Here is a 25,940-nt window from a genome sequence, read left to right on the forward strand (position 1 = left end):
ACGACTCAAGGGGTTCAATCGAAAGCGGTTGAATGATGCAAGATAATGGCAGCAGTTAAAAGGACAGTTTCATGACAAATGGCCACTACAAAGAAAGTGGGTAGTTATAGGGCGATCAAGCAGTTTTTTAGAGCAGTTAATCACAAAGGGATCGCCTATGAAGTATAAAAGGGAGAAAGAACTTAGAAGCAAAGGATCGAATCCAAAACTCTCGAACAGAGAATATGTAATTTTCATTCCTTTAGCTTTTAGACTTAAACATTTCCTTTCTGTAACTCGTGTGCTTGCGCCCCTTGGAGGCACGTTGTTTTCCGTTTCCAATTGTAAAGTTCATCGCCAATAAAAAGAACACCCCTTTTTGGGACTTTGTCTCAAGAGGTTTCGTCCCTTACACAATCGTCTGATCCTCTTTAATTGTTAGCGAATTAACACGCGCGAAACAGGGTGTTAAAACAAATAAATCAAAGGCTATGATAAATGCCACGTGGAATGATGTCAAAGTTCATCCAGATACACCAGCACAAACATAACTTCCTCAGAGGCAAAACGAATGAACATAGTATCAAAAATGGATCAGGCTGCTTTAGCCCATATAAGGTTTTGTGGAACAAATAGACATGATTTATTTTCTCTTCCTAAGACTGCTTTGGTGTGAATGAACCTGATAGTAGAAGGTTTTAAAATATGGCTGAGGATCTCAAAAAAAAAAAAAAATCATTTGTTAAGGGATAAATTTCACATCAGTTAAATATCGAAAAATAAACCAACACACTTGTTGGACTACTTATTTTAATAAAGTTGGCTTTTTAAAATAGAACCTCAAATTTTGTTAGAGCCTTGAAGTTCCAATGAGCGAGACTCAAAAATGAGCAGGCGAACTTCAAGTTTAGTATGTTCAAATGAGCCATCATCTTGTGGGGTATGTCAAGGGATAAATCTCACATTAGTTAAATATCGAAAAATAGACCAAAATTTATAGACTTAAGCTACTTCTCTTGATAAACTTGATCTTTTAAGAAGAAACGCCAAGTTTTAACATCAAGATGTATGTTGTTGAAACCCCTTTGCAACTAACCTAATTTGTAACTTCCAAACGAGGATAAAAAATAGAATTTTATAACCCAATCAGAGCCTACTTACGTTTGTCAAACCAGATTCTAGCCATATAAGGCTTTATGCAACAAACACACTTGACTGGGTTTTTGAACTGCCACTAACGCTAAATTTCACCCTACAGACCCATTTATTTTCCTCCATATTCATATTGAAAAAAAAAATGTAACAAGACTCCAAATATTGTATCTTTCAAAACTTTGAACTCTAGAGCCATGGCATTGACCCACTGTGGATAAAGCAATGCTTATTTGTTGGTTTCAAGGAAGTAGACAAATATGCCTACGACTTAGGCAAAAAAATGGCTTTTTTCGATCTGGATAACACGTAATGATCGAACTGTTTGAATGCAATTTCTGATCGCAAAGAGGGAACAACTTGAGATTAATAATTGGACTTGATGATGACTCTTGATTTGGAGAAAATTCTGAGGTAGCTAACTGAAGCAGAGGGAGCAAGCTTCTTCATGGTCTAATATTTCAGATGTGTCATTCTCTATTGGGGACCAATTATGAACAAATAGCTGATTTTGAATTTGATCGGAATCAGCAATATGAGTACAGAATCCATTACCAAAAGAGAACAAGGTTTCAATCAATGTCATACTTGGGGCTAGCTATATATCTCTTACCATTTAAGTTTAAGCATCTACAGCCCTCGTGTCTTATATTGTATCCTAGGAATAACACTGTGAGGCATGAAATCCTACGTATATGCAAACAATTATTCGTGCATAATGCTTTTGGTACACCGGGGTGTCCAAAATGGTGCCGAGGCGCCCCCTTTTGGATACCACTTTGTACCACAAGCATGGTCCATTATTCCTTGTACAGGTATTTTTTTTTTTTTTTTTTTTTTTTTTTTGGGGTAGTGATTTGATCTTTGAGCCGTTGGAAGCTTGTTGTTTTACACGAATTCAACTACATTTGATTGCACAAGTTGAAGAAGAAACGAACTTCTTAAGTCCTCTTTTCTTTTCTAATTACCTTCTGTTTATGTTTAGTCCGCCAGTATTATATGAATCTGCCCATTCGTGGTTGGAAAATACACTTAATCAATGGTTGCATTTCTATGGAAATATGTTTTTGAATCATGAAAAAATTCATTTTAGGCCTTCTTTATACTTAAAATTTTCAGCAATATTCTCAATCATAATTTACGAAGTTTGTTTGTATTTTGCGAATCTGAAAATACTGAATACAAACCTCTCAATTTTGGCTTCATTTCCTCTTTGTATTTGGATTATTTTCGTTAGTGCATGACGCAAACAACATTCGGATTTCATTGTATGTTGAAGGCATCTTTGCTTTCCCTTGTGCATCGTCGATATTGTGGGCAATTATCATCTTAAGAAATGCAACATTTTTAATGTGGCTCGGAACAAGAATCTTCATCTTAAAGTTCGAGCGATTTATATGACTTTATATACTTCGAGATTCGGCAATTGAGAAATTGTTCCATCCCAACATTGATAAAATATAAATCATAATGGTACTATGGTTCGTTTCATTTCAATTTGAGCAGTCCTTTTATACAAGCTCATCAGATAAAATATTATCCAGGTGCAAGACAAGTGAGGTTTTGACATCAAAATAGCCGGATTCCATCCAAAACCGAATGGCAAACAATTTTGAATTGGTACTCATGTCATGTATTTTATAAAGGTTAGGTACCTGGCTATTATTTTCCTTATTTTAAACATATCCAAGACCAAAATTTGAACTTTATTCGAAACAATATAATTTTTGTTGCGAAATTTTGCTTGCATATTAAAATGAAGGTCATGGCAACATCAAAACATCTTTTTATAAAAGATTAAAGGGCATGAATCTTTGTCTTGCCATTGTCATAACATTACCTATTGATAAGTTGACATATTTACGGTCTGTTTGAGTCTCATTTTCTTATTTTTTATTTTTTGGAAATAATGCATTTGAAATAGTATTTTGATAGAGATTATGGTTAAAAAATATGAACAAATTTTGGATTTGCCTGTAATATTGAAAATATGTGATTAAAAATAAGATAGAGAAAAATATATTTTTATCATTGAGATATGATACTATACGTGGAAGATCCATTATGGTATAGCTATCTGTCAATTAAGGAATTTTTATCATCGAGATATGATAAATGCAAAAGTGTTGAGATTTGAAATCAAAATTAAAGTCCAGTGCCCAAGGAGGATGTATTCAATTGAGATTTTTAATGACTTTTTGAGATTTAAAAAGTTTAGTGGTATTCAATTGAGACTTTTATATACTTTTAAAAAGTCTCTAAAAGTTAGAGTGTATTCAATTAAATTTTTTTAGAAATCTCTATAAGTTTTGGAGTATTCAAGTTTCAATGACTTCTAGAGACTTTTATAAAAGTCTCTAGAGTATTAATTTTTAAACAAAAAGTACTCATATAAAATTTTAAAATTTGTCTATCATTAATCACGAGATTTTGGTAGACTTTCACAAAAATAAAAAAATAAAAATCAATTTTTCTTTCCTTTAACATTCTATGGACATATATGATTAAAATTTATTTTTTTTATTGATTATATGTCATTTATCTTTTTTTTTTCTTCCTTTTATTATTTATCTCTATTTTCTGTGAAAAAGTTTAGATTCTTGTAATTTTTTTTCTTTTTTCATTCATTTTTTGTGAAAAATATCTATTTTTAATTAAATTATAAAAATTTATTGAAAAAATTATAATTAAATTTAAATAGATTGATTTTTATTTATTTTAAAAGTTACTATACTAATGATATTGAATAGTTTATATATATATAATTTTGATTATTATTTATTTAATTAAGGTTTAAAATTTTTTTTTTCAAATTTTTTTTATTATATGGGAAGAAGAAGGGGAATTGTGGGAACTAACACCCCATATGTAAGAATTTCACATCAGGTTTACATGAATTCTATTGCAAATAAAAATCTTCAAAAATCTTTTAAATTCCACGAAAGTCTATAAAAGTTTTAAAATGAAAATTTATAAACGTTTATGAAAGACTTCCACTAATCCCATACAAATCTATAAAATATTTACGAAATCTACAAAAGTCATCATTTAAAAAAAAGTCCATCAAAATTTTCAAAAATCTCAATTGAATACACCCCTCTAAATTAAAGTTTTATGAACCAAATTAACACAAATTGAAGTTCAATATTCCAATTGAATTTTCATTAAATATACAGTTATCACGTGAAATTTACCCAAAATTTTTCTGGCAATTGAGCTTTAGATTATTATTTAAACAAAACTTTGTTCTTTGCTTTTAAAATCTTGTCTAATATGTCTCATAATCAACGAAAGTAGTAGTTTCACAATAATTATAATTAGGGTCTATTTGATTGCGAAGATGGAATTTTGGTGGAAAGAAAATGAATTTCAGGGAATTGAATTACCTAGAAATTGTTTTCCCGGGAATTGTAAATTATTATGTTTGATTAGTATAATTTTTTACGTGGAAAATGTTGAAGTAAAAGTATTTTTTGGTGTTCGTTTGGCTTTGTTTTACAAGAAAATTGTCAATTTAATGGATATCCACTTCTATCATTGTTCCTAAAATTTGTTTCCATTGCCAATAAAAAAAAAAGAAAAAAAGATCAAAAAATCATTTATATTTTGATGTTCGTTTGGTTTTATTTTACATGAAAATTGTCAATTTTAGGGATATCTTATTTTACAATTATTCCTAAAATTTGTTCCCATTGCCAACAATTAAAAAAAAACAATAAGCAAAAAAAAAAAAAAAAGTAGAAAACCAAAAACCACCTCCCCTAGAAAAATAAAGGGTGGAAAATCACACTTTAATGTGTTGTACTTAGAAATTCATGGAAAATTAATTTCTTGAAAAATTTTGTCAATCAAACAGGCCAAAAGTGGAAGTTGAAATTTGAATGACTTCTAGAGACTTTTATAAAAGTCTCTAGAGTATTAATTTTTAAACAAAAAGTACTCATATAAAATTTTAAAATTTGTCTATCATTAATCACGAGATTTTGGTAGACTTTCACAAAAATAAAAAAATAAAAATCAATTTTTCTTTCCTTTAACATTCTATGGACATATATGATTAAAATTTATTTTTTTTATTGATTATATGTCATTTATCTTTTTTTTTTCTTCCTTTTATTATTTATCTCTATTTTCTGTGAAAAAGTTTAGATTCTTGTAATTTTTTTTCTTTTTTCATTCATTTTTTGTGAAAAATATCTATTTTTAATTAAATTATAAAAATTTATTGAAAAAATTATAATTAAATTTAAATAGATTGATTTTTATTTATTTTAAAAGTTACTATACTAATGATATTGAATAGTTTATATATATATAATTTTGATTATTATTTATTTAATTAAGGTTTAAAATTTTTTTTTTCAAATTTTTTTTATTATATGGGAAGAAGAAGGGGAATTGTGGGAACTAACACCCCATATGTAAGAATTTCACATCAGGTTTACATGAATTCTATTGCAAATAAAAATCTTCAAAAATCTTTTAAATTCCACGAAAGTCTATAAAAGTTTTAAAATGAAAATTTATAAACGTTTATGAAAGACTTCCACTAATCCCATACAAATCTATAAAATATTTACGAAATCTACAAAAGTCATCATTTAAAAAAAAGTCCATCAAAATTTTCAAAAATCTCAATTGAATACACCCCTCTAAATTAAAGTTTTATGAACCAAATTAACACAAATTGAAGTTCAATATTCCAATTGAATTTTCATTAAATATACAGTTATCACGTGAAATTTACCCAAAATTTTTCTGGCAATTGAGCTTTAGATTATTATTTAAACAAAACTTTGTTCTTTGCTTTTAAAATCTTGTCTAATATGTCTCATAATCAACGAAAGTAGTAGTTTCACAATAATTATAATTAGGGTCTATTTGATTGCGAAGATGGAATTTTGGTGGAAAGAAAATGAATTTCAGGGAATTGAATTACCTAGAAATTGTTTTCCCGGGAATTGTAAATTATTATGTTTGATTAGTATAATTTTTTACGTGGAAAATGTTGAAGTAAAAGTATTTTTTGGTGTTCGTTTGGCTTTGTTTTACAAGAAAATTGTCAATTTAATGGATATCCACTTCTATCATTGTTCCTAAAATTTGTTTCCATTGCCAATAAAAAAAAAAGAAAAAAAGATCAAAAAATCATTTATATTTTGATGTTCGTTTGGTTTTATTTTACATGAAAATTGTCAATTTTAGGGATATCTTATTTTACAATTATTCCTAAAATTTGTTCCCATTGCCAACAATTAAAAAAAAACAATAAGCAAAAAAAAAAAAAAAAAAAAAAAAAAAAAAATTATTTTACAATTATTCCTAAAATTTGTTCCCATTGCCAACAATTAAAAAAAAATAAAAAAAGCAAAAAAAAAATAAAATAAAAATAAGGTGGAAAACCAAAAACCACCCATCCCCTAAGAAAAAAAAGGTGGAAAATCACACTTTAATGTGTTGTACTTAGAAATTCATGGAAAATTAATTTCTTGAAAAATTTTGTCAATCAAACAGGCCAAAAGTGGAAGTTGAAATTCGAATTCCAAGTTCCATGAAAAATTTCGTGCAATCAAACGGGGCCTTAGTTCAATAAATAAAAACGATTTAAATTGGGTTTAAATGTGTGAACACTGAATAGTTCATGAACTTTATCCCATTTCCAAAAGCATAGATAGACTCGACTTTATATCAAAAGCACACATGAACTCACAAACTTATATCCCATCTATACATGAAGTGACTTCCATTATACACAACTAAAACAATTCACGTGGCAAGTAGAGTAGTCACGTGATAATGATGTGATAGACACTTGACAAGTTAATTTCGCAAACAATGCATGAATTTTACCTCATATCAAAACCATACTCAGATTTTATTCCATGTATCAAAATCATACATAAACTCAACTTTGTATAAAAAATATACATGGACTCAAAACTTTATATTCCATCCATACATAAATTAACTTCCATCTGTCCAAATTAACTGACAATCCACGTTACAAATGGAATACCTAATTTCATTTGTATTTTATTATCCTCGTCCTAAATAAGTATGAAGTACTACTCAAATTTTCATAGAGAAAAACTAATAGAGTCTACTTACTACTACTCATCTTTGAAAAACTGATACTAACACTGACTTTAATCGAATCTATAAGTGTGTTCATTTTCCATGAACAATCGTATGCATTTCTCCTTTCCTCATTAACATAGCATCATTATATTTGCTACGAGAGTCGTTGATTTCAAGCAGTTTTTTGTAGTTTATCACACGGATGTTCAATTACTATTGAAAGACGAAAAGTTATTTTTTTTATGCATGAATAAGATACAAATTTCTAGGTCCACGTATGATTTTGATTCAAACCTAAGTTCATGTATGGTTTCGATACATGGGTTAAAGTTTATGCATGATTTTGATAAATAAGGTAAAGTTTACATACCGTTTACATATAATGTTTGTCAAGTGTTTGCCACGTCATTGTGATATAGGTGTTGGGAATCTACTTATCATGCGTAGCGGAAATAAAACAATTTTTCAATTCTCACCAAAAATTGTGTTTGTGTTTAGATAGAAATTGTGATAAAGATTGTACATTTTACAAGATTTGCAAACGCTTTTGCTTTTCTTTCGTTCCAACGATCTTGATTCGCCACACAGAGCTATCCAATTGTCTACCCTCCAACGGTGATCCGCACAGAGAATAATTTTGTAGGATTAGGGTTTTCTTAACAAGATTGTAGGATTAATATTTTCTTCTTGTGCTAGCAAGAATAATAAAATTCTTTACAAAATTGTAAGCCCCAATCATTTATTTATATAAGCCCAAACGGGTTTGGTCTAACCTGGTCCAATGTTTAATTAATCCATTTAATTGAATCCGGTCCATGAATTAATTAATTCGAATCTATAAATAACCAACCCAATTAATTATTTATCCAACGATTGTTAAATTAATTAATTGACAAATTGCAATTTTTCAATTCTCTTTTGTGTGCGACCAATTATATTCTCGATCACGATGCCTAACGACGTGAAATATTATTTTGATCTAATCAAATTGATAAATTAAAACACAATTTTAATTTATTATCAATTCACACTCGTCGTCCAAAATTGACATCTTACAATGTATCAGGGTAATATATGTGACAGGAAATGTCACGTGGTATGACAAAATCAAATTCGTTCGTTTACCGTGAAACTATAATCCTTTCATCAATATGATCTGATCAATTACGAGATATGAAAGTGTGTCAATTTCGATTATTGATCATATCTTTCACTCCACTATTAAGTCAATATAAGTTAAAAACTCATTTTCGACTTATAAGTACACCTTGGTCAATTATTTCGTTATCGACTTAATTAAATGAAATGCAGACTATAATCCCTTACTATCTAATAGTGACGAATCATTTATTGGTCATTCACAACCTTCATACGATTCTTGACATACCCGAATAATGTCGTATTAGCGGCCTTTGGTGGAGCAACATTCAACACCATCAAAGCATGATTGTCATCGTATAAAGTACTATGACGACCTCAAGTCAAAGAACCAATCCCACTACCGAACGTTAGAGATTAACCACTGACACTCAATTAGTTATCCATGTGGAATCTCTAGGCTGGTCTCCAAAGTTTTGTTATATAACAAAACATTCACGTGTTCATTCAAGTGTCACCACACTTTAACCTATAAGATTAGCTACTTACTTTACAAGTAAGAAATGACACATGTGATAGTCTATTCATAATAACGATATTCGTATCTCGTTATTACTTACGACCATAAATGATTTAAAATTTAATTATATGTAATTTGTATCTTACAATCACAACTCCCTATGATTAATAAATTATGGAGATTTGAATCTACAGACTCTATTATTTAATTTAATTGTACATTAATTAAATAATACATTTGCCATTAAATTGTATTAATTATATATTAAAAGTATTTATATCCAAGGTTGATTGGACCTATGGTATAAAACTTACAATAGGTACTCTGTTTCCCATATGAACTATTTTCGTTTAATTTTGACCGATGAAAGTTAATTCACGTATTGATACAATTTTATGAGCTCATTTATGATTTTGATACAAAATTGAGTTAATGTAAAGTTTTGATGCATCACACGAGGTAAAGTTCATATTAGCTTTGTAACTTTGTTCAAATGACAAATGATTTCGTTTTGATCTAATGCATCTCTTGCATTTTGCCCCCTTAATTTTTTTCCTCATTTCCTACTCTAGAATATTAGAAACCTCCATTTGTTGCACTCTACAAGTTCGACATGATGATTAGAAAATATTGAATAATATTAAATAATAAAATAAAATTAAAAACCTTGTTTATCTCTCTAGATGCAGTAGTTCAATAATTACATGTCAAGTATACCTTCCTTCGTATTTAAAAAGCATATAATTGAGAAAAATTGGGTGCAATCTACGAAATTCAACGTTTGAAGGATCCTAAAGGTAAAATCCACGAACTTTAGGGTGTAAAAAGAACAAAATGCTATTATTGACGGTAACAGGTGCCTTTGCATGGGCTTAGAGGTCACACACAATGGAGAGGTGGGTAAGTATTTTTTTGGTAATAATTTCACCTCCATGTGAGTATTAATTTCAGTCAAACTACACTTACATAAAATAAATGTACAGAATCGATACAGAATACACCCATATAGAAATGAGTGATTATTTTTCGTAATCTTTTAATTTACAGGGTCCGTCCCCATGTAGTGTCTGTAAGCCTTCTGCATTTTATTTTTTGTACAATCGGCATTTTTCTATTAATTTTCGCGTAAAACATTACTCTGTACGCACTGATTAATTGAAAAGCAAATCGAGAGGCCTACTATAATATTCAATCTGTACAACGAATCCCGTTGACTTGCTGGGATTAATTGTGAGATAACTGCAGAATCTACTACCCTCTTCTCTGTAATCTAAGATTATTTGCAATTGTATATGTTTTTTTCTTGGATCAAAACCAGCTCAGGAACAGGGAGGAAGTTACCATTTTTGTTCTGCAATCTGTAAGTTACCATATGATTCTTGATGTATTTATGCATTATTAGATACGTACACACACAATAATTCACTCTTGTGATAATCATTTCAGATTTAATAGTTGTTTTGTAAAATAAAATGCCAGCTATTAGGGTTTGTATTCTTGATTTGCCAGCCATTCATTTCATTCATATCTGTAGATCCAACTGAACCATATTGACTATTGGGATTGGTCAATCATTCTCAAATTTTTTAGCGTTGGCCTTATTCTGCAAATCGTTTTTGCTAATTCAGATTAATTTTTTTCGTTCTCAATAAGGGAGCCAAGAAAATGCCTCTAGGGGAGCTCTTTCTTTCACCATTCATTGAAGTACTGTTTATGCAATTAACTTCACGTCCGGTGTTGGCCTTCACCCACTGGGAGAGAATTGAAACCCACCGCAGGAAATGGAATAAAAATCTGTCTATTATTGAGGATGTGCTCGATGATGCTGAAGACAAGCAATTGATTGACCAAGCTGTAAAAGTATGGCTGGAGGGCCTCAGGGACTTGTTTTATGACTTGGAAGATATATTGGATGAGATTACCACTCAAGCCCTGATTCTAAAATTGGAAGGAGTTCAGGAAAGAACAAGCCTGTTATGGAAATTCATCCCCACATGCACCAGTTTATTGCCTGGTTCGATTGCATCCGATTATGGGATGATGTCCAAGATAAAAGAAATCTCAAACAGATTTGATGATATAGTGAAGCAAAGGACTGGTTTGAAGTTGATAAAGAATTTGGGGGGGCATTCTAACCTATGGACGGCAACAAGATTGCCTAGCACTTCCTTAGACGAGCCCGAAATTTATGGAAGAGACAAGGATAAAGAAGCTGTAAGTAAATTGCTGATTGGCGAAGGGGTGTGTCATGATGATGTTTGCTACATTCCCATCGTTGGGATGGGTGGGATTGGCAAAACGACTCTTGCCCGACTCGTCTATAACGATAGAGAAGTTAAAGCAAGCTTTCATGTGAGGACTTGGGTTTCTGTATCTGGAGAATTTGATGTGTTTACTATAACCAACAAAATTTACAGGTCAGTGACGGATGATTATGGCAAATTTGAGGACTTGAATATGCTTCAAGTCAGTCTGCAGCAGAAGTTGTCGAAGAGCAAGTTCCTTATTGTTCTCGATGATGTTTGGAATGAGGACTATGAAAAGTGGAACGTCCTATGCCGTCCTTTCCACATGGGGCAACCTGGAAGCCGAGTTATCATTACAACTCGTCTTGATCATGTTGCATCAAAGGTGGGGTCTGTTCCAGCTTACCATATGAATTTGTTGACTGATGGTGATTGCTTATCTCTTTTAGCTCATCATTCTAGAAGATCAATCTGTGATGATCCAGATTTAAGAGAAATTGGTATGGCAATAGCGAAGAAGTGTGAAGGCTTGCCTATAGCAGCAAAGGCACTTGGTGGCCTCCTACGTTCTAAGGAAAGAAAGGAAGAGTGGGTAGATGTGTTGAAGAGCAAGTTATGGGATTTACCAGAACAAAATAACATTCTTCCTGTTTTGAGATTAAGCTATCATCATCTGCCTTCACATTTGAAGCATTTGTTTGCTTATTGCTCCATATTTCCTAAGGGCTATGAGTTTGACAAGAATGAGCTGGTATTATTGTGGATTGGAGAAGGTTTTCTGCAACGGGCAAGAGGGCACAAAATGATGGAAGAGTTAGGCATTGAGTGTTTTAATGAACTATTTTCAAGATCCTTTTTCCAACGACTAAGTTGCACTGATTCACATTTTGTGATGCCTGGCTTTATGAATGACTTGTCTCAACTTGTTGCTGGAGGAATGTGCTATAGGCTAGATGAGAAAGTAGATACTAATCAGGAGAATAGAATACCAGAAAAAACTCGTCATGCTTCATTCCTTCGTCATGAATTTGAAGTTTTCACAAAATTCAGGGCAGTCAAACGAGTTCAAGGTTTGAGAACTTTCGTACCGATGCCTGTCCAAAATTCTCGCGTTTGGCCTCCTTTCTACTTATCAAACAAGATCTTACTTGAATTGCTTCCTGAGTTGCATCGCTTAAGAGTGCTATCCCTGAGCGGCTATTCCATCACTGAGCTTCCAAGCATCATCTGCAAGTTGATACATTTACGGTACCTCAATTTATCCGGTACCTCTATTGTTTCATTGCCCGACTCTATAGGTGATCTCTACAACTTGCACACTTTATCTTTAAGTAATTGTCGCTTTATCCGTCGGTTGCCCCCGGAAGTAGGAAATTTATCCTACCTACGCCATCTTGACATCTCTAACACAGATCAACTGAGGGAATTGCCGGTTGAAATCGGTAATTTGAAAAGCCTGAGGACGCTACCAAAACTTGTTGTCAGCAAAATTGGTGGCTTGGGACTGAGGGAATTGAGGAATCTTGAGCATTTGCAGGGGACCCTTGCTATTTCAGAATTGCAAAATGTGACGGACATCGAGGATGCAAAGGAGGCATGTTTAAGGCATAAGCAAGAACTTGATGAATTACAACTGGCATGGGGGAAAGATATTGACGTTTCTATCGATAGGAGTTTCGAAAAAGAAGTGCTAGACATGCTACAGCCTCATGAAAGCTTGAAAAATCTCAAGATTGAATTCTATAGAGGTAAAAACTTCCCAAGGTGGGTAGGGGATATATTATTTTGCAAATTATTGAGCATAAGCCTTGGCAGCTGTAGTGAATGTACATCTTTACCCCCATTTGGGCAACTGCCAATGCTCAAGCACCTGCGCATAGAAGGCATGCGTAAAGTCAAACACATTGGTGTTGAGTTTTGCGGTGCTGTGGCTGTCCCATTTCAACGACTCGAGAGTCTAAGATTTTACGACATGCCAGAATGGGAAACATGGTCCCGTTCTGCCAATGGTGAGGAATCCGAGAACCAGTTCCCTCATCTTACTCAGCTTACAATATTCAAATGCCCCGAGTTAACTAATGTTTCTCCATTGAAGCTTCCCATTCTTCGTGAGTTGGATCTTCAGGAATGCAATAATGTAGTGTTACGAAGTTTCAGTAATCTTAACAAGTTAACCTGCTTGAAAGTTGAGTCTGTTACAGGGCTGTCTCATCTACCGGGGGAACTTTTGCACTCCACTGAATCGCTTGAAGTTTTGGAGTGTTGTAATTGCAGGGAAATGCTTTCACTGTGGAAAAGGGGAGATACAGTAGAACATCTTGTCCGTCTAAGACGCCTCATCGTTGCTGACTGTTTGGAACTTGTATCCCTTTGTGAAGAGGAGCAACAGATGCCATGCAATCTTGAAGTTTTGGAGATATTTAGCTGTGCAAGTCTAATGTCCATTCCTAATATGAGCAACCTCAGAATCTTGAGAGAGTTTATCATCAAGAATTGCCAAAGACTTGTCAGCTTTCCAGAAAATGGCGTCCCTCCCAAGCTTCGACGCCTTGAGATATTTGGTTGCAATGCCTTTGAATCCCTGCCCAGTAGCTTCTCAAACCTTGAAAGGCTTGAGATTAAGGAATGCTCGTCTCTGAGGACATGTTTCGATGGTAACTTCCCTATCACCCTTCAGAAACTTTCAATCAAAACATGCAATCAACTTTCAGAGGTGATGCTTCCACCGAACGGTGAAATTTCACTGGAAGAGCTTACTATATCCAAGTGGCTGAATTCCGGCTCTATACTTCAGCATGTCAACAGCTTTTCACAAGTTTTTAAACTGTATCTATATTGTAATGGTCTAGACAACTTCCCGGATCAAGGGTTGCCACCAAACTTGAGAACGCTTTCCATTGAGCATTGTTCAAATCTCAAGTCCTTGCCAATGCAGATTCGAAACCTCACATCCCTCGTATCACTTGAGATACGTACTTGTCGCAAGCTTCAGAACTTTCCAAGATGTGATTTTCCCCCAAATTTATCTTCACTAAGTATCTGGGATTCTAGGAAACTCAAGCCTCTAGTATGGTGGGGTCTACACAGACTAACCTCTCTTCGAGAATTTTCTATCTGTGGCGGATTTCAAGAACTGGAGTTTCTTGGTGATGACGACGGTCTCTTTCCTCATTCTCTAAAAAAGTTTTCTATTGCAAGATTTCCAAAACTTACTTCGCTCTCTAAGGTTCTTGAAAATCTCTCTCTGCAACACCTATCGATCATGAATTGTGCCAGCCTTAATGATTTGCCCAGTGAAAACCTGCTTGAAAAGCTTTGGCATCTAGAAATAAGCAACTGTCCTCCTCTAAAACAACGGTGTCTCAAAGATGAAGGGGATTATTGGAACAAGATAGCTGGAATTCCTTGTGTGGAGTTAGATGGCACTTACATTTACAGACAGAGTTCGGGTTAAGTTGCAGAAACTTTTCCTCGTTTCAGGGCACCAGAGACCATATCTTTATGTAATCAGGTAAAAAAATTTCCAACAATGATTTTTTCATTATAATCCATTGAAAACCTGTCGTTGACATGATTCAAGCAGAATTAACAAGCATATTGCCCAAAAAATGAAGAACTTAAGTCCTGCTGTCCCTTTTAATTTACCTTCTGTTTATGTGCAGTTAACCAGCATTGTCTACAACTTTTTATTTATGGTAGACAAGTTCCCTGGACAATACAAAAAGAAAACATCAATTTCGATCAAGGGTGATTGAACTTTCAAGCTGGTGACACACAACTCTTTTGATTGTAAGCATTATCTTGTCACTGATGCTAGCTCTCAACACACTACCACATCAAGAAGTATGAAAGACTGTAGAAAGTTTTGAGTTTCTAAAATGTATTGATGGTGATTTCCTATATTTGCAGAGTACTTTCAAATTTTTATTCTGTACTTTCAAAGAAGTGCTCATCCAATTGTTGTACGGTAAAAGTGGTCACTGCGGGTTGTGGAACAAATTTTCTCCATGAATTGCAATGTGTGGTAAGTTGAATTTGCTGAGCTAATTGAAGAGATTTCCTAATGACTACAATCTGTTCCAAGATTGCAAAAAATGTAGCCTTAATGTCAAGAACCTGCCCTTCAGTTTCTTCTATTAGGAGAAAAGAGGCCCCCGTTTTTACTTCTACATATTGAAGTTTGATTTCAGGCTTAGATAACACTTTATCTTTAGCTCTGTGACATGTTTGGCCCGGCTTACTAAACTGTTTTGTTTTTGTTTTTTTATTTTTCGCAGCACGCATGCATTACTGCCCAAATAAGAACATAAAAAATGTACTAAGCAGGGCCTAGACGTGTTGTGATCGACCTATCAATGAACTAATTAAAAGTTCACATGAAGTGTGTTAGTTCAAAGGAGAATGCTCCGTTGCCAAATTGCAAGAAAAGAACTTTTATCTTAAAGCAGCCTCAGGATACAATGAATTAGACGAAAACAAATAGAAAGATGGAGGTTTTCAAGCTCAACTCCTTTAACAAATACTTATCAACACTTCTGCCTTCATCGTTGACATAGATATGGTTAAAACGAGTAAGAACACAAGAAAATAAAAATGAATCTTTACGAAAGTTCTGCGTTTTTATTCACGTGGCTTCTGGATTCCAGTCCAGCGTGCATAATCCACCCACCTGCAAAAGATAGAAAGTATAATCTACGTGGCTTCTGGATTCCAGTCCAGCGTGCATAATCCACCCACCTGCAAAAGATAGAAAGTATAATCTGAGAAGAAAACTAAAAGCCAAAAAAATTTTGAGAAAAAGAAAATCTAAACAATTAATGAGTTAAAGCACAAATTGACAAAATGACATGTTTATATGAAACAGGAAACGAGAAATGGAAAACTTCCATCAATGAACCCAGAAAAGTATTGCCAGTGCGAACAGCAAAACAGATTGCACTAAGTATGAGCTAATTATTGTGTAGCAAGGGTTCTAAAATTCGTTGTTCAATAACTCCAGCAAGGATTTGGTACCTATTGAAAGGAAATCAGATAAATAAACATGTAATGAATTGCAGCAGCATAGAATATGGCCGTAATATAGATATATTTTCCCGAATGTTCTCTTCATGATACAGAATGTCAAAAGGGTACCTAAGGTTGCTCGAAACAGCCATGTAGACACCATATGCAACGCTGGTTGATAATACTGGTACATCCTCGGCTTCACCAGCAAAAGACTTGTCAATAGCCTTTCGTGCGTTAATTAACAGATTGGTTACACCTGTGCCTACCTGCACATAAAATGATGCGAGGAAAAAAATCCTTAGAGATGCCACAAAATCAAGAAACTGTCAGGAAATAAGCTCAAGTTATAACATGATAATGTTGGTTAATGCAAGAAGAGACCAATGCATTTACTTGTCCTTGAAGAGGAAGTTGCAATTGCTTTTATTACTATTACTCCAGAAGTATCTTATTTCAAAACCATGAGTTAGCTATTATAGCAAATAATACATACCTTAAATGAATTAATGTGACAACCTGGGATGAATGTATGTTGATTCATATCTTTATCAAGCTATTTCAGGGAAATTAAAGAGGGTGTGGAAGGAAATAATGCAAAGAAATAATTTCCTAAAGTTGGGATTATTGAATGAATACATTGTGTAAAAGATCAAACTGTCAGATAAGAAGATATGAAATGAATTTTCATATTCGTATCATCGTTTCACGACACGCTGTAATGTGCAAGCCAGATTCATTACTTCTATCAATAGCTTCTCCACTGAGGTCCCAAGAGCCAATTTCACTTGCCCTTTTATATTTTGAGTTGCTTTCCCCCATGAAAATTAAAATCTCTAATAATGACGCTATTATTTTGTTTAGAGATTGTCTGAAACATCTTATCAATGCCTTCAATACGGTTGTTTTGTTGGCTTTTCAAATCATATTTTTGGATTATTGTGCTAATAATACTAATTGATATTTTTTGTAAATAAGATTGACTGAATTGTGAAGGGAAAAGGAAAGACGTGTTCTTGTCAGTTAAAGATCTCTAAGTTAACTTTTCAATTGGTACTTCAAAGAGGCACAACTGTCTTTTATAATGCGGGCTCAACAAACCATTCTTCCAAATCCCATCAATGCGGGACCTCGGTAAAAAGGATTGACTCCTTTTTGGAGATTGTCAAATGAATTGTATATGTTTCAAGTATACGAAAAAAACACTTGAGCAGCTAATTTGGTGTAAAAGACATGTAAAAAGGGCAGTGTACGAGCATAGTTCAGAGGTGTAAAGGATAGAAGTGAGGTTATCTCACGCCTTGTTGGCAGCCATAGTGTGGAGATTCGATTTCTGTGATATGAAATTGAACTCCTTGTAAGCGCAGTGTACATGTAACTCTTATTCTCTGACCTGATGTGGCACATCTTGCGATTTACCTCTCTCACAAAGTTCTAGGAGCGAAGCCGTGGGAACCCTCAAGGTTGGGGTTCAACCTTTTTTAAGAAATAAGGGATTCTTAAAAAAAAAAGCATTTTTTTAGTGTAAAAGAAATAAAGTTGACATATTTGTGGTCTGTTTTAGCCCCATTTCTTTTTGGAAATAATGCTTTATGGAATAGTTTTTATTTTTTATGTAGAATGTGATTAAGAAATATAAAAAAAATTTGGGTTTGCCTGTAATATTATTTTTTTGAAAAATGTGTGATTGAAAATGAGAGACAGAAAAATATATTTTTATCATTGAGATATAATGAGGTACGTGGAAGATCCATTATGGTATAGCTGTCAGTCAATTAAGCACATTTTATCACCGAGATATGATAAGTGCAAAAGTGTTGAGATTTGAAATCAAAATTAAAGACCAGTGCTCCATTTAAAACTAAATTAAATTTTAATGACTAAATTAAGACATATTGAAGTTCAGTATCCCAATTGAATTTTCGGTAAATATTTAGTTATCACATATGAAATTTACCCAAAATTTTTATGGCCATTGAGCTTTAGATTATTATTTAAACAAAACTTTGTTCTTTGATTTTAAAATCTTGTCTAATATGTCTCATAATCAACGTAGTTTCACAGTAATTATAATTAGTTCAACAAAAAAAAAAAAAAGATTTAAATTGAGTTTAAATGTGTGAATACTGAATATGGTTGTTTCGCGCGGGTAGTCGCTAACAATTAAAAAAGGGATCAGACGATTGTGTTAGGAAGAGACCTCTTGAGACAAAGTCCCAAAAATGAGTGTTTTATTGGCGATAATTTACAATTGGAAATAAACAGAATGTCTCCAAGGGGCGTAAACACACGAGTACTAAAAGAAGTGTTTAAATTTAAGCTAAAAAATTAAAATTACATATTCTCTGCTTGAGAGTGTTTGATTCGAGCCTTTTTCTTTATGTCTTCTCTTCCTTTTTATATTCCCTTGATGATTTCCTGGTGACAAACCGCTTGGAAACTATTTGATTGCTTTATAACTACCCACTTTTTTCTGGTGGCTAACTTGTCGTGGAACTGCCGTCTCTAACTACTGCCATTACTCTTTGTCGTTCAACCGCCTTCAACTGGGCCCCTTGAATCGTGGAATGTGATAAGATTACTCAATAACTGCTGTTCTGGATAACCATAATATTTTATGTTTGCTAAGATCTTGGGCGATTCGAAGGTTTGGGCGAGAACGGGGTCATCGCTCTGGGCGATCGAAAGACATTCCATTCGCTCAGATTCTAGGCGTCTTGCAAGCTTGGGTAATGATGTTACTGTGTTCGTGGGCTTCCACCATTCATCACTAATCCTGTTTGGACCTTTATCCTGGACTCCCCAATTGGGCTTCACTCTTTGGGCTATTTGATTTGGGCTGCACTTTTAATGTGTCAACAATTACCCTAATATGGCAGAATTAATACCAATTATTAATCTTTGCCATATTCACTTTGTATTTTCCAGCAACATTTGAAATTCCCAAGAATTTCAATCATTATTTCCTTCTATAACCTGAAAAGGTGCAACGTTACAAACCCTTATAAGCCCAAAAGACACGCCATTTCATCGCACCACTAAACCACGTCTCTATATTTCGCGCTTCCTCCTCACTATTTTATTGTTCATCTTCTTGCTTTTCTGCTACGTTTTTCAGGCAAATCTTAACAAAACTGTACTTTGCACCCAATGACGACTTCACAAAATCAATCTGATGATTCTTTTAGTTTCGAAGATTTTCAGAAAATCCTTACTAGGCCGTATGTAAATCCAAACTTCCTTGCACAAGCTAATGCTGACCTTAATGAATTCTATCTGGGTCCATCGTTCAATAATGTCGAAGTCGTTGGACAAGTGGCGGTGGACCATCTGTTCCCTTGCACTCAAGACCCTCCATTCCTGAACTCTCTGCCATTGAGGCCGATTTGCGAAAAATGTATTCGCACTTGGCCCAAAGCTGATGCTATTTTTCGTAGATGGCATGCACGTCTTGTGAATCATAGCCCTACCAAGGCGATTTTTAATCATGCTAGGATTTCAGACTTATTAGAAATCGCTCTTCAACCCCCAATTTTCGACCCAGTGTTTTTTCCGGTTGCTTTGAGTTTTTGGTCTTCTAAATATAATACCTTCGTTTTCCTTCTTGGTCCCATATCTATTACTTTAAGGAACGTTGGAGCCCTAGTAAATCTTCCGCCTTTGGGCGATACCATCTTTCCTGGTATCTTGATTTCCAGTGTTGGCTCGAAATTTGACAAGAAACTTACTGAGTCCTACTCAAGCATGTAAGGCTTTTATAATCATTCAAGCGCTGAACCTTCCCATACTGAGCGTGTGGCCTTTCTTCAAATTTGGCTCTGTAAATATGTTCTTTGTGTGTCAAGTATGAAATTTTCTATGAGCTACTTACCCATAGCGCATGGTAGGCCTTTGAACTTATGTTCCTTCTTTTTACCTGTCATTTATAGAGGCATGGCTTCCCTTCAATCTCAACTGAAGAATGGTGCATCTTCCACTGGCAGTGGGTCCCTTTGGTTTACTTAACTGTGGTTGAGAGCATACTTTCCACCACTTGGTGCTCCATCAATTTCCCTTCATTCTGCTAGCTACTATGGGCTAGCCATTGACCCATTGAACCCTGTAAATATGTCCAGTAAGGACATTTTTTCATTCTTTTATACCTTAAATTCGATTCCTTCCTTCTTTCCTTTTCCTGCTCACTTGACTCCAGATTAAGTGCAACCTCCATCCACCCTGGACAGTGTAAGTGTCTCTCTGCTTGTTTGGGTTCAGTTTTTGATTGGGAGGGAATTGTTCCACGATATTTTAACTGGAACCAATGCCAAGGCTGGGGTTGAAATATATGCTCCCTAATTTTTTGCTCGCCTTGGCCAAACTTGGCCTGTTCCTCCTTGCTACTCCAAAAATTTGACAGATCGTTTTCACACTATTAATAAGGCAGAAGCACAAGCTGTAGATGCTCGCAACATTCTTTTGACAAGCAAATTTTCATTAGTCCCTTTCAATTCTAGCTGTGCCGTCCATCATCTTTTTGAACAGCTCTGGCTATCAGTAAAACGCAGATTGTTTGCAACTGATGCTAATCGTACCTTCCATTTACTGGATCAGCCAGACACTTCCTCTACTTCTCCTATTTTGGTCACCCCCGTGTCCATTAGGAATCCTTCCTCCCCTGCTCACGCTAAACATCCTATCCGTCCATCTGCTTCTCCACCTGCCAAGGCTACTGCAGCTAAAGGTATCTTAATCCGCAAACAGCCAGTTTCAACATCTCCCATTTTGCGGGATGATAATGATGATGATATCGCTCCTCTCATCCTTAGGAGAAAGATAATTGAATTTGTTTATTCACAAACATACTTTTCTATGTACTAATGGTTTACCTGAATTTCTCAGAAAAGTTCAGCCTCTCCTTCAAAGGCTTTGGTTTTGACAACTCCTGCTTCATCATCTTCTGCTGAACTGTTTCGTCCAAATCAGCTGATGAAAGGACTATGCTTAAAGAGAAACCCTTAGTCCCGGAATTTTCATCACAACCAGTAGAAGGGCCACCTTCTTCCCAAGGCGCCGACTCCCCAAATGTCGAACCAGAAGGTAATATATATTTTGATGTTTTACCTTTGCTTGTGCTACTGGTTTCTGATTCGTTTTTTTTGAATTATGCAGAGGCTCCCATGGGCTTGCCTGTTGTGGCAGAGTCTTCTCGCCCAGATAAGGGGAAGTCCCCACAGGTGGTGGAGTCAACTGGTGATATGCCTGAACTTCCCAAAATTGCTGATGAGGTAACCTTTTGCTTCACTTTCATTTTCGCTTCGTTTATTGTAGTGAAAGTCCTCAATGTTGGCATTTTTCTTTGCAGGGTGCTGATGACATTGTGCGTTCCATCCAAAACTTGTTCACTTCCTGGGGACAAGTCAAGACGTCTCACCCTACTTCAACCAGTCATCCTTCTGCTTCATTTTCTACTTTTTCGGAGGAAAATATGAAGTCTCTCAAGTAGTCGGTACTTGAGTATGTGTCTTTTATGGACATAGATATCGGCCAGGCTAGTGCTACTAAACATAAGGATAAGTTTGAGCTATTGAGTGCGAAATTGGCGCAAGCACTTACACTTCCGTCGCTCAATATTTCTGCTGACTTTAAAGCGACATTGAAAGTTGTCCACCCTGACATCCTCTCCTTGCTAGCTAAAAATGTTGAACTGAAGGCCAGGAGTACTCAATATCTTCGTGCTGCATCTGAAAGAGAGTCTTTGCTTCTAGAGATTAACAAAGCCGAGGATGAATTGAAAGAAATCTCTTCCGACGTTATGATCGAAGACTCTTTGATGATAAGCTTGGCTGCAGAGATGAAGGAGCTTCAAGCAAAGATGAACGACTGTAGGGCGAGAATGGCTGCTAAAAAGCGTAATACTTCCCAAGGAATTGAACGAACCAAGTCTTTGGTTGAGCAGAATAAAAAGCTGGAGGTTGATGACGATTTTGAAACTGAATTAAATGTCGCTTCTTCTCAACAGAGCAAAGATTGGGGAAGACTTAGGGAAAAAATACGTTCGGCTTGGGGTGAATTGTAATTAAGACATCCAATGCCTTAACTTTCCTTTTGTAATTTGGCACTAATTGCCATTGCTAATTTTGAATGTAACAGCAGCTATCGTCATTAATGAACGACTATTTTGTCTATTTGAGTATTAATTGACGTTGTCCTTAATCGTCAACCCCCCAAGCATTTAATTGCTTTACGCTAAGATTCATGTACATTCTTTCTTGGTATTCCCGTCTCTTTTCCCAAGATTTTGGGTCACTTGATTTCAGTTATTAGGCACGAATGTGGCCGTTCATATTCTATCTTTTCACCTTCACGGCTCTATAAATGCGTGTGTATTTTGCACTTATCATTTTCATTTCCATTCTTTTATTCAAGAACTAATTTGCTGCCATCATTTAGTATCTCAACAATTGATCCAAAATTTTCGTCTTCCATAGAAATGGATCATTTGATCCGCCCTTTTTGCTATCTATCTTTATGTCACCTTTGGTATGGGAGATATAGGAAATATTCTTTGGCCATCAAAGGTCTTCCCATTGTCTCCATGTTCTTTATAAGGATTTCAATGATGGAAGGCGATTTTTGAGGATGCCTTTCAAACCACTTCGCTTGCTCAGAGTGCTTCTCAATCTCTTTACTCGTTATTGCAGCAATGCGATTAGGCAGACGATTTGAGAGTACTTTTCTTCCTTTTTGCTTGTTGAGAGTGTTTCTCGACCTCTTTGCCTATCCTTACAGCAGTGGGATCAGGACGACGATCAAGGCCGGTTCACCTTCTTACTTGGCGATCGACCGAGAAATTAGTTTGCTCTCAATTGTAGCTCATAGAGCATTTAATATTTTGTATCTCACAATTTGTAATGAATATTTGATAACAAAGGAATTTATTTGAACGTATTTCGTTCTTACCTTATTTATCTACGATCGTTCAATGCAATTATATTGATTACGCTTTTATTTGTTCACTTTCCCATAAGGAAGGAACATACTTTTTTAAATATTTGTCATTAATGAACCTATGTGCTTGGTGCCATCTAAATCTTCTAAATGATAGGCTCCATTAGGCAACACACTATTTACTTTATATGGCCCTTCCCAATTGGGTGATCACTTGCCATACTTTGGATCCTTGCTATCCAAAGGGAGTATTATTTTCCAAACCAATTCGCACAGGCTAAATGACTTGACAATAACTTTTTTGTTATAAAACTTAGTCATCCTTTGTTTTTGAACTTGCAATCTATCTAGGACGTCCAACTTTAATTCGTCCAACTCCAGTAAATTTTGAATTAGTGATTCGGTATACTCACCATCACTTAACTTCTGTTGCAAACACACTCTGATTGATTGCACATTGATTTTCATAGGCAAAACGGCTTCCTGTCCATAAGTAAGTTGAAAAGGAGTAACTTTGGTACTTGATCGAGGCGACGTCCTATAAGCCCATAAAGCATTGTTTAGACATTCGTGCCAATTTTTGACATTTTCATCTATCATTTTCCTTATGATATTTTTTAGAATCTTATTAGAAGATTATGTTTGTCCGTTGGATTGAGCGTAATATGGTGTGGAGTTCACTAACTTAACTCCAAACTCGCTCAAGAATTTTTTCACTTGATCTCCATTCAAAGAAGTTCCGTGATCTACCATCAAAGTTTGTAGAATCCCAAATCTATAAATAATATGATCACGGATAAATTTTATGACACTCTTTTGGGTGATCTCCTTTAAAGGTATTGCTTCTACCAATTTAGTGAAAAAATCAGTTGCAACTATAACAAAGGTTTGTTGCTTGGACGACGTGGGATAAATCTTCCCTATTAGGTCTATCACCCAACCCTTGAACGGCCAGGGTTTGCTAATGGGTGACATCTCTCTTGCTGGCGCCCTTTGTATTGGACCATACTTTTGGCACGCTAGACAACTCTTCGCATATTGAACACATGATTCTCCCATCTTGGGTCAAAAATATCCATTCCTAATAATTAACCATCTCATCTTTTGGCCAACTTGATGAGCTCCACATATCCCTTCATGCACTTCAGCCATGATTGTTCTGGCTTCTTGCAAACTTACACATTTTAGTAATATACCATCAGAGCGTTCTTAAACAACTCTTCATCTATCAATGTATAGTTTAGTAAATGCAACTTCATTTTTCTACTACCTCCTTTATTAGGTTCTTTAAGGAACCTTTTAATCTCTGCCCTCCAATCTATTGCATCTCCATCTTGTATGCAATGAATTTCAATCCTTCTCGCCCTTCTTTAGACTACGGACAATATTACTCTATATTCATAAGTAAATTTCCAATTTAAAGCCTTTGAATACCCTGAGGCCATCTGGGTTAACTCATTTGCTATGTCATTTTATATCCTATTAACACATTGAAGCTCTACTTGGTCGAATTCTTCCAACAATTCTTGGGCGATTTCATATTGACTTATAATGGAATCACTTTGGCACTTAAAATCACCGATCAATTGGTGAATTACCAAGTGAGAATTGCCTCTAACAATCACATTCTTTTTTCCATATCTATCATTAATTCTAAGCCCACGATTAAGGCTTCATATTCGGATTGATTGTTGGTGCACATCCTATCCAAAGTGAATGCGAACTTGTAACAAATTCCTAAAGGATTTATCAATGCTACTCCTACTCCTGCACCTTTAGAGGTTTTTGGCCCATCGAAATATAAAACCCAAGGTTTTAATTCGAATGAATCAATTTCTAATTCAATTTCTTCAGGCATGTCAAGGCATGGATGATCGGCCAGAAAGTTAGCCAAAGTCTGATTTTTGATTGCTTTTTGGGGTATGTATTGTATTTAGAATTCTGATAACGCTAAAGTCCAAAGGCCTACCCTTTGATGTAAAATAGGGTGAGAGAACATATACTTAACCAAATTTACTTTAGAAATCAAATAAACGGTTACGGACCGTAATTAAGCCCTTAATTTCGTACATGTGAAATACAATGCAATACATAATTTTTCAATGGCAGAGTAATTACATTCACATTTTGTTAACCGTCTACTCAAATAGTAAATCGCCATTTTTTCACCAAATTGGCCTTCTTCCACGACCATTTCAGCTATTGATTCTTGTTCAGCCGATATATACACTTTCATTGGCCATCCTTGGATTGGTGACACCAACACTGGTGGACTTGATAAATATGTCTTTAGGCTTTCAAAAGCCTTTTGATGCTCTTCTTTCCAGATGAATTCGTCCTGATTTTTCAGTTTTAAAAGCGACGAAAAAACTTTAGTTCGCCTGCACAGTTAGAAATAAAGCGTCTTAAAAAGTTTACTTGACCTAGAAATCTTTGCAATTCTTTTTATTGATAGGTGGTTTGGCCTCTAAAATGGCCTTCGCTTTATTTTTATCAAGTTCAATCCCCCTTTTGTGTACTAAGAAACCAAGGAAGTTTCCTACATTAACACCAAATGCACATTTTAAAGGATTCAATTTTAGTTTATATTGCTTCATTCGCTCAAATGAACATCTCAATTGTTCAAAATGATCCTCTTCTTTAATGGATTTGACCACTATATCATCTATATACACCTCAACAAACTTGCCTATCATATCATGAAAAATCAAGTTCAGTGCCCTTTGATAAGTCGCTTTTGCATTTTTCAAGCCAAAAGGCATAACTACCCATTCAAAACATCTCAGAGATCCAAGACATCTAAAGGCAGTTTTTTGTATATCTTCCTCAACTATATAAATTTGATTGTATCCTGAATACCCATCCATGAAGGAATATATTACGTGTCTGGCAGTCGAGTCTACTAAAGAATCTACCGCAGGCATTGGATATTCATC

General features: G+C 34.7%; 1 protein-coding gene and 1 long non-coding RNA gene across 4 annotated transcripts; one reads left to right on the forward strand and one right to left on the reverse strand.

Annotated features, from left to right (window-relative positions):
* The first annotated feature begins 9,902 nt into the window (after positions 1-9,902).
* LOC111384739 (putative disease resistance protein At3g14460) lies at positions 9,903-15,318 on the forward strand. 3 transcript variants are annotated; one of them, XM_023009066.1, is made up of 4 exons: positions 9,903-10,187; positions 10,456-14,584; positions 14,736-14,862; positions 14,983-15,318. In XM_023009066.1, the coding sequence occupies exons 1-2, from the start codon at positions 10,120-10,122 to the stop codon at positions 14,525-14,527; spliced, it is 4,140 nt and encodes a 1,379-aa protein (XP_022864834.1). In that variant the 5' UTR covers positions 9,903-10,119; the 3' UTR covers positions 14,528-14,584; positions 14,736-14,862; positions 14,983-15,318. The 3 variants fall into 3 exon arrangements, with proteins under 3 accessions (XP_022864834.1, XP_022864828.1, XP_022864841.1); XM_023009060.1 differs by having other exon boundaries at positions 14,736-15,318; XM_023009073.1 differs by having other exon boundaries at positions 9,904-10,187; positions 10,481-14,584; positions 14,736-15,318.
* A 707-nt stretch (positions 15,319-16,025) lies between these two features.
* Positions 16,026-16,329, reverse strand: LOC111391419. Its single transcript, XR_002702112.1, has 2 exons — positions 16,207-16,329; positions 16,026-16,086 (listed from the first exon to the last, which is right to left on the reverse strand). It is a non-coding gene; the product is annotated as an uncharacterized LOC111391419 (long non-coding RNA).
* Positions 16,330-25,940: the final 9,611 nt, after the last annotated feature.

This window comes from Olea europaea, chromosome 3 (assembly GCF_002742605.1).
Source record: "Olea europaea var. sylvestris chromosome 3, O_europaea_v1, whole genome shotgun sequence".
NCBI classification, from domain to species: Eukaryota; Viridiplantae; Streptophyta; class Magnoliopsida; order Lamiales; family Oleaceae; genus Olea; species Olea europaea.